The 10,755-nt window shown below is 34.7% G+C and overlaps 1 protein-coding gene across 9 annotated transcripts in view; it reads right to left on the bottom strand.

Moving 5' to 3' along the window:
• Positions 1-465: 465 nt before the first annotated feature.
• Positions 466-10,755, bottom strand: part of LOC107654555 (cadherin-18-like) — a 172,803-nt gene continuing 162,513 nt past the window's right edge. For all 9 annotated transcript variants that reach the window (XM_016441685.1, XM_016441689.1, XM_016441680.1 and 6 more), the window contains 2 exons: positions 7,478-7,729; positions 466-1,340 (listed from right to left, as the gene is read on the bottom strand). In XM_016441685.1, the coding sequence (XP_016297171.1) occupies positions 787-1,340; positions 7,478-7,729 (806 nt within the window). In that variant the 3' untranslated portion in view covers positions 466-786. The remainder of the gene's footprint in view (positions 1,341-7,477; positions 7,730-10,755) is intronic.

Here is a 10,755-nt window from a genome sequence, read left to right as displayed (position 1 = left end):
CACACACACACACACACACACACACACACACACACACACATATATATATATATATATATATATATGAGAGGAACATAAACAATTCTACTATTATATAAAAGCACAACTGATTAATAATTATATATTATATAATATACTGTATATTTATATAATAATTTTGAAATAATTTCAAATTTTTTTTCAAAACAAATTATTACATATTCTGCATTCTTTGTTTTCTTAACTATAAACTGAAGCAGCGAGTTGATTTGATGAGAAATTGTCACAATTAGTGCTTTATCTCTAAAAGTTTTGTTTGAATTTTCTAAAAGCATCAAACAAGAATTAACAGTTTTTTTGACCGGCTTGAAAATGCTACCAACAAACAAACAAACAAACTATTAATTACTTAACTAAACAACTAACTAAACAAATTAATTAAGACAACAACAACAACAAAGGATAAGTTCACATATATTAATGTGTCAGGAATTCAGGACTTTATTGAGCAATAAAAAATATACACCAGTTAAAATAGCTTCCTTATTTTCATTAGTTTTTTTATTCTTTTTTTTTATTAGATTTTCTTTTCAAAATCATTCTTGTCTCGTTGGGATTCAGAGCTCCGAACATTCAAGAGAAAAGAGAGAAAAAAGGTAGTCAGTCTGACTTTACAGCTGTAGAGATATGGCAGCGCAGCAGTCCGAGAGCGTCTCATTGTGCTGATGAAACCATGACGGCGGATGTCGAAAAAAAGCAGGGTTTTATTTTTTTTTGTTCACAGTTTTCTCTGACATTGACAAATACTTATGTCTGCTTCTCCGACTCTGCCTTTTCAGTGGATTCAGACGCCGTTTCAACTTCCTCTCCATAAAGTCCTGCTATTTTCTCAAATTTTGGACCCCAGTCGTCCAGGGAGTTGTAGTCCACTTCAGAATGTGCTCCAGCCGACCCGAGTGAGCTGATGGAGCCTGCTGGTGAACCTTGACCCTCGTAGGCGTAGGTCTGTAAAGAATCGTAGGGCGGTACGCTAGTATCCTGATCCGCCTCGACCACCCTCTGTTTGATAAACTCCCCGATGTCCATTTCCTCATCTATGTCCAGGGATGAGGGGCTGTGACGGCCACGGGCCGGTCTCCTTGACGACCACGGCCGGATGCACTCGGGCCGGACGTCCCGACGGAACTTGAGTTCCTCGGCGGCGGCTGGGTTCCGGAGGGCGATGATGTCAAAGGCCTCGGTGTCCTCCTCTCCGCCTCCTTCGTCGTCGTACGTCACCACGTTCTCACGAATGTCCTCCTCCGAGATGATCAACGGTTCCTTTTTGCTTCGTCGCAATGTAATGAAGAGAATCACGATTGCTGCAAGGAACAAGGAAAATGCTGCTGATTATATAAAATAAAACGGCACTTTAATAATATTCATAAACATGATGCTTCTTATTATATTAACATACACAGCTGAAAAAACGAAGAGTGAAAGAGTGAACCCTCTGGTGCTGTTTGGTCATTTTTGACCGAATTATTTACGTCATTGGAATGGTATGAAACTTGGTAAAGGTTTTGGGCACTTGCTATGTGAGACGGCACACACAGACACAAACACATAAAATCATGGACATGATTAGAAGAGGTTAAATGATACAAAAAATATAGTCACACTTGTACTGTTGTTTGACAGCATTGGAAATAAATGGGAAGTGAATTTCCTCCAGTGGACTTGGCTTTTTTTTTTTTTTTTGTGATATCAACCTCAGATTCGGAACACTACTTTCTTTTTACATTTATAGCTTTGATTTTCACATTGATTTAGAGTAAAACATGTTTTGGGAAATATGTATTTCACATAAAATTTAAAAATAGTATTTTTGTGCATTTTTTAAAAATAATAAACTAAAACCTCTCTAACTTTTTATTTTTATTGTATTATTTTTTACTTTATTTTTTTTCACCAATAATGGTGAAATTTTGATCAACAATTTCATCAATAATCTCCCAAGTGTCATTAAAAAGAAACTGAACTTAAGTATGTGATCCAAAGCATTCAAGATTTTAATTTAAAATTTTCTATGATCAAAAAGTGGTTAAGACTTAATAAATAGATCATAAATACTCCATAAATTTATTACTTATAAATTAATACTTTTCAAATAAATTATTTTTATTATATATGGTGTGTGGATTGTTCCAACTAGCGAAATTGCTCGGGTCTTGTAATATCTGGTCTTGACTACAGCTCTGAATGCAAGTTACAATAAGGTTCCATTAGTTAATGTTAGTTAATGTATTAACTAAAATTAACAAATGAAAAATACATTTATTACAGTATTTATTAATCTGTGTTAATGTTAGTTAATGAAAATAAAGTTGTTAATTGTTAGTTCATGTTCATTTACAGCACATTAACTAATGTTAACAAGCATAACTTTTGATTTTAATAAGGCATTAGTAAATGTTGAAATTAACATTAGCTAAGATTAATATATGCTGCAGAAGTACTGTTCATGCTTAGTTCATGTTAACTAAAGTAGTTAACTAATGTTAACTAATGGAACCTTATTGTAAAGTGTTACAACTTCATTATTATAAAACCCCCTAAAATCCAAAATATTAAATAAATATTAAATAATAAACATTTTTGACTGCCACGTGAGCAGCACTAGAGGGTTAAATTAAATGAATTGCAGTCTAAAAAGATGAGAAATGGGGCCTGATATTGCAAAAATCATCAGGAATGGTAAATAATTGCACTGTGTTTAAATATCATTGGGAGCTGTGAGAAACTGAAGATACATAACATATTCTTGTCAAGTACTGGAAAACTGAAATAATAAATAACTAAAAATAACACTGAATAATTTCTCCAGGGAATGTTATGGCACTATGGTAAATGTGTCACGCAGTAGGAGACGTGGGGTACATTATCAGGATGAGGGAAAAGCAGGTGTGAAGCATCGTCAATGCATGAACAAGCAAACACATCAGGGGCCAGAGATCAGTGCGAATGAATGATGATTCTTTCATATCCCATTAAATGGAAAGAGCCATGATAAATGAACAGCAAGTCAATATCGCACATTAGTCTAGATGAGCTTTCACTTCACTAATACACTATTAGCTGACACGACTAAAGCTTTATGAAAGCACTTTTTCCATGATCCCACTTCTAAAGCAGTGCACACGTGACATATATATGAATAACATTTTGCACAAGTTATATACTTTTTCAATGTATTTAAAGTCTCTACATAAGAACTATTTGATTTGTAGGTAAAATCCATAGGGAAAAAAAAAAAGTTATGAAAAGGTCTTGGACATTTCTTTAAAAATAAAAAAATTTGCATTTACATTATATTTTATATCAGGAATTGTGTGTGTGTGTGTGTGTATATAGACTGTCATGTGAAAGAGCAAAAATAATCAGCCTTTGAAACTGAGTGATTATATATATTGGTAATTCTGGTAGACAGAAATACAATGAAACATATTGCAAGCTGTTGTAAGAATATTACACAGCAACCACACCATTGTGCTGTTACACAAAACGCTAAAAAGTGACACAGTCTGTTCAATGTTTGCTAACAAACAAGTATCTTGTAATGTAATCGGCTCTGCTAAAGCAAGCAAATCTACAAAGCAGATTTGTGGAGTGGAAGGAGGGAGATTTTATCAACAAGTAAATTTTAGCAGGAGCAAACAGAGCCGTGTTTGAGCCGGGATGTGCCGAACGGAGCGGGAGGTTCAGGACTATATTTAGCCCCGGCATCTGCTAGGGTGAGTGCTGAAAATCTCTCTCGCTTTTGAACAGGAGAGAGCATCACAGCCGCGAGGTGAGACCTAACCCATCCATCCAGGGCCGGAGAGAGGGAGGAAAGGGATGAGAGCAGACAATGAGAAGAGGAAAGGTGGTAATGTCTGCATGAGAGAGGACTATTACATATGCTGCTCACTTTCTTCAACTCGCACATTTAATACAAAACTGTCAGCGGCTCACTCTCTGTCTCTCACTCCTTTCTGTTCGCAGATTTCCTCGCTATTTCCCCACATCTGTTTCACGCTCCATTCGACATTTACCGTGGCACTTTCTGTAAAATATACTTTACTTTTGTAACCTTCCTCAATTCTTCTTCCGTTTCTTTAGTCTCTCTATCTGTCATGATCCGGATGTGTAGAGGCAGGCAGGACGACGAGGACAACAAGAATTCCACTACTCACTTTTAATGTAGACACAACAAGGCAGGTACAGGTAGGGGAAACACACACACACTCGGGGTAACATTCACAATAACCGACACCAATGCTCAGACAGACAGGAACTAATATGGGGTGATTAATTAGAGGCAGACAGGTGAGCACAATGACGGTGATTAACTAATGATTAGACGGGCTAAACCAACACAAAGGGATGAAACCACAACAAACAGTCCACAGGGGCGTTACAGTCTGGAGGTCCCTCAGGACAGATACGGGACAGTGGGCCTCCAGAGCGCAGGGGGCTCGGGAGGCCATGGCGGAACCGGGGACTCGGGAGGCCATGGCGGAACAGGGGGCTCAGGTTGCCACGGCGGATCAGGGGGCTCAGAAGGCCATGGCGGAACAGGGGGCTCAGGTTGCATTGGTGGAGCCGGGGACTCGCTGGGCTGTACTGGGGATCAGGAGCCCTCCGTGGGCTGAACTGGGGATCAGGAGCCCTCCGTGGGCTTAACTCAGGAACAGAAGCCCTTCCTGGGCTGTACTGGGGATCAAGGTAGCACTTACGTGGCGCTGGCACTGGAGGGAGCTCTGGAGGAGCAGGCACAGCAAAACGCTTTCGAGGAGCTGGGAGGCGATGGTAGTTGGCCCCGAGCCAGAACAGCTGATTAAGGACGGCTTCCTCTAACGCCGTCACCGCTGCGAGCTTGCAGAACTCCCCGGCGTACTCGTAGAAGGGGAGATCCTGGCGGGATATGGCGAGGAAACGAGTAGTGATCTCCATCTTGTTGTTTTTGGTCGGTTATTCTGTCACGATCTGGATGTGTGGAGGCAGGCAGGACGACGAGGACAACAAGAATTCCACTACTCACTTTTAATGTAGACACAACAAGGCAGGTACAGGTAGGTGAAACAAACACACACTCGGGGTAACATTCACAATAACCGACACCAATGCTCAGACAGACAGGGACTAGTATGGGGTGAATAATTAGAGGCAGACAGGTGAGCACAATGACGGTGATTAACTAATGATTAGACGGGCTAAACCAACACAAAAGGAAGAAACCACAACAAACAGTCCACAGGGGCGTTACACTATCTACATTTTGGCCTATTATATTATATTATATTATGTTATGTTCTGTTATGTTATGTTATGTTATATGTTATGTTACATGTTATGTTATGTTATGTTATGTTATATTATATTATTTACTACCACCTTATTATTAAAATTAGTCAACAGTATTATTGCTTAAATATTTTTCTTTTATTAAATAGGTACACATTAAGAATAGTAAATAATGTCAATAAAATAATGTAATATAATATAATATTAAATAAAAAGAAAATAAACATTAAACACACAACTTATATTTAAACATGTTTATCTACCATGTTTATTATATACTATATTATGTATTTTTAAATTATTTACTAATTGATTTTCTTTAAATATTGTTCATTTATCATATTTATCATTTGCATTTAATAGAACTGAATAATATAAAATAATGTTTAAATATATAATAAGTAAAAAATAATACACAGTTTACTAAAATATATTATATAATATTTTTGTATGTATTATAATTGAATAATAAAGAGTAAAATACATTTAAGCAGTTTTATTAAATGTGTATATGTGCAACAATAGAAATGTGTGACAGGTAGAGATTCTACTACTGTAGATTGTAGTACAACACTTTAATTAGTTGGATTATAACTGTATTGTCATACTGTCATCATGACGTTCATTTATTCATGCTGTCATATGAGAGTTCATCTCTATCTGCCCTGCTGTGAATACTAAAGCATTCTTCAGTGTTCTGTTCATGACATTTTGATGCGGTCACGACCCTTCACCTGCTGTTGAGAGACCCATGAAATCCTTTAAGTACGCTCCTTACTTTTGAGCCACAGGTTTACAAGGTGAAAGATGAAAAGTCAAGAGTTAAACAGGGCTGGATCAACTGGAATTATCACAAATGAATGCCAGAATCCTGCTGTGAATAATAAAACTGGAAAGGTGATAAACGGGCAACAGTTCAAGAAGAAAACCCATCAGATTTACATGAATACGTATTTTAGTAAAAAGTCTCATTTTCGTTATTATTCAATTCTATTACATTAAAAATATATTAGTACATTATATATTTGATTAAACGTTATTTACTATACTATTACTATTATTTATTCATTTATAATTACATATTTTTTTACATGATTCAATTGTACTAAACGTAAACATTATAAATACATTAAATAAACATATTATATAAAATTAAATAAAAAGAGTAAATAATGAAATTATAAATTGTACATAAATTGTATATATGTAAGAATTTTTTTTATTTAATTGATTTTATTTTATATTTTATTTTAATTAAACATTATTTACTATTTTTATTTACTTTATATAACGTCATTATTTAAAAATGTACAATTATCCACCAGTCATTTAATTAAATATGCAATAATATTATTAAATGCAAAAACGATAAATATGTTAAATAAGTCATTTTTAAATAACATTTTAAAGTAAATTCAATGTAATGTAAAATGGAAATAATGAAAACACATAATACAATAACATAATTTAAAGATGTTAGACAAATAGTGTCCATATACTATATATATATATATATATATATACACACACACATACATAAATACATACATACACACATACATACATATATATATATATATATATATATATATATATATATATATATATATATATATATATATATATATATATATATATATATATATATATATATATATATATATATATATATATATATATATATATACACACACACATACATAAATACATACATACACACATACATACATATATATATATATATATATATATATATACATACATACACCTAGTCTTATAATACTACTACCACTAATAATAATAAATATTATTTTGTAATTACTTGAATTGCATTATTATAATATTATTTTATTAAACATTATTTGTTATTTTTAATATGTACCTACAGTATTTGCATTTTTTTTTTATCATTTATCAGTCATTCATTTAAATTAAGTAATGATATTATCACCTAACATCCATAATCCTACAAAACCCTGCATTAGATTATTTATTCTTAATTTTCAGTTTTACTCAAAAATATGCATGTAAAATAAGTTAAACGCTTTACAAATGCCAACACTTATATGTTTCTTTTGGCCCTGTTCATATGTTTTAAATTATGTTGCTCTCATAATCTGAAGGATCATGTGTTTGAGTGTTTTTTTCAGCATCATTCCCAGGTTGAACTCACCCAGTAAAATCAGCACACAGAGCAGTATGGCTATGAGAGCGCCTGTGCTGAGCCCTGCGGAGGAGAGGAACGCTTCACCCTGGCAGATCTTCAGTCTGGTGCCTCTCTGGCAGGAACACACCCTGAGCATGAGGGTACTGGTGCTGCTCAGGACGGGTTCCCCGTCATCCCAAACCACCACCGGGAGCTCATATAGTTCCTGGGTCAGTCTGTGGAATCGCCGCCGTCTGGCGATGATGCTGGCAGTGCTGTCTGCAGACAGACACACAGATAAGGTCACCATTACTTAGAAAGCACTCACACAGCTATCAGATGGCTTCAGATGACATTTCTGGCTTTAAATTGCTTTTTGAAACTTGACATCTGTTGCTGTTTGAAAAAGAAAATCCACATGATTTTTAAATGTGGAACAGGAGGGGGAGTGAACAGTGATAGATTTCAACTTGTTTTCTCTAAAAATAAAATAGAAAATGTACCTATTTTACACATGAATTCATATGAAAATGTAAGATTTTAAGATAAACACATAAGATATACAATCATCAGTGGGGCGTAAGCGCTGATCTTATGCAGATCATTTGAAAATGTATGAATGAGATTGTAGAAATCCATATGAATAAGCCACCAATTTGCCAAAATGTAAAATAGTTATAAATTGCCATGAGATTGTGTTGTTTATTTTTGGATCATGAAATATGAAACCCAATCATACAACAACAATAATAATAACAACAACAGTGATCATTTATATAAATAATAATACTTTTTAGAACATAATTAAAAAAAATTATAATCTGGCTACAGAGTGGAATAATCTACTTCATATATATATATCACACACACACACACACACACACACACACACACAGTATATATATAAAAAATCAAAAGTTAATGTACTCGGCTGACAAGGAGACACTAGTATCAAAAAATGAAAATAATTAAAAAATGATCCAAAAATGTTTAAAAATGCTATTTCTATCACTATCACTGACTACTTAATGACATTTGTTGTTTAAGAAAAATAATGGTTATGGCAAAATGCATGTACAATCTCTGTTAGACATTGTTATTTGACAAAAAAAAAAGGTGAAAAGTGTTTCAAAAGAGCTTGATTTCTAGAAGTCCACAGGGCTAAAAGTGCCCACAGTCAAAGAAATACAAAAGGCAAATACATGGTAACAGAACAATGAGCAATTAAATTGAAATGAAGAACTGAAAATGAATGAAAAAAAAGAAAATGAGGAAAATTTGGGGTTTAAAAGCAGAAGTAATGAGAGCAATAACAGACAAAGACAAAGACAGAGACTAAGAGAGAACAAGAGGAAAAACAGAGAGGGGGAAAGAGTGCAGATAAAAGATCATTGTATTAAATTAGCCTGGTTTGAGCATAGGCCACTCTCGCTTAGGCTCTCTGCCCAAGTGTGCCGTTTCAGAGCATTTAGGAGCCCCATTCCCACAGATGGGCTTTTAATGGGAGAACTCACATTCTCTGAGCCCTGAACACGCGAGGTCTGTCTAATACTGGCTGCCTACAGCACAGCGAGCAAAGCTCTTAACCCGAGAATCAACCTAATGAGCCTCCATCTCGCTCTTTCTGAACTTCATCACGTCCTCCAGCAATCCCTGCGTTTCTAAGCATTCTGAGAGAAGGATGCTATACGGACAAGGATACGGTGGAATCAAATGAAATTGAGCAGCAAATGAGTCAAATAGCAAGAGAGAGGGGTATGGCAGATCTGATCTGAGCAACATTTGAATTCAAGTCCATTAGAGGCCTATGTGGCATATTACAGACTCCTGATAGACAGCTGCTTTGTATAAAGTGAATTTATATCAAACTTAAATCGCTCTTAATCAACCTTTGGGTAAGAAACTTCTATTAAATAAAACCCAGAATAATTCTGTACATTTTACCTGTAAAATGAAATGCAACATTATGTTTTATGCAACATGTAAATGAAAAAAAAAAAAAGAATATTACCAACACTGATTAGGTTGACACACAGGTAGGTGGCGATAAGTGGCTTGAGTGAGTCGCTGAATCATTAAATCATTCAACCAATTAATTTAAATACACTTATTCATTCAGGAATTAAACTTTGACGGTCTTTATGAGTGACTTAATTAAACAAGTGTCCGTGGTTGTGTGAGATCACTGAATCATTCACTCAAACAATTTGTTCAAATACACAGATTAATTCAGGAATTAAAAGAAGTACCACCTTTGTGAGTGAGTCATTGAATCATTCACTCAAACAATTCTTTCAAAAACACGCATTCATTCTGGAATGAAACAGTGACAGTCCTTATGAATGAGTCATTGAATCATTCATCCAACCAATTTGTTCAAAACAAGTGATTCATTCAGGAATGAAACAAGTGATCATCTTTGAGTGAGTCATTGAATCATTCATTCAAACAATTTGTTCAAAAACAGATTAATTCAAGAATGAAACAATTTACTGTCCATATAAATTGAGCTACAGTGTGTCTAAAAAGCAAGTTGCTAAATATTATTTTTGTCTTAGTTGAACTGTTGTGTAAAATAAATATATTCACGCTATTGATCCTAATATCTGCTCTTGCTTCTGTGATATTGCTTATGTACAGTACATGTGTAAACGTTAACAATAAAATATTATACAGTGTTATTGTATTTCTTTTCCCCTCTCAAAAACATTCTTCTGCACATACTTGATTACATATGGTCCATATTACTTGACAGATACTTCAATTGCATTACATGTCATGTGGATGAGCGCATGCATATGGATTTTAACATGAATAATGCACACGTGTACGTCGGAAGCTGCTGTGTGTCTTGCTGCAACGAAAAACATTTCCTGCCAGCAGCATTAAACACCTGCACAGACACAAAAAGCTCTCATTCCTGGCACCCAACTGTGTCCCATAAATAATCACAGAGACACACTACAGAGAACACGCATTTCTAAACAATGTACTGTAATGCGTGATCAAAAAAGAGAGCCAGAGAGAACAAGAGAGATGTAACATCTGAAATCTACTCCCTTATGAATCTGACGTCAACACCTTGTCCACTGCAGACATTACATGATACAAGAAATTTTGTTTGCAGGGTCAGAAATGTACGAAAGCCAAAGAGGCTATGCATTATTTATTTTTGTCAGTCTTCACAACTTAACTTTCTTGACTTAAAAGTTGTTCTCTCTTGGTCTGGAGGAATAATATAATATAATATAATATAATATAGTATAGTATAGTATAGTATAGTATAGTATAGTATAGCATAGCAT

This window comes from Sinocyclocheilus anshuiensis, unplaced genomic scaffold (assembly GCF_001515605.1).
Source record: "Sinocyclocheilus anshuiensis isolate Anshui unplaced genomic scaffold, SAMN03320099.WGS_v1.1 scaffold391, whole genome shotgun sequence".
Classification (NCBI taxonomy): domain Eukaryota; kingdom Metazoa; phylum Chordata; class Actinopteri; order Cypriniformes; family Cyprinidae; genus Sinocyclocheilus; species Sinocyclocheilus anshuiensis.
This window is presented reverse-complemented; position numbering and strand designations above follow the sequence as displayed.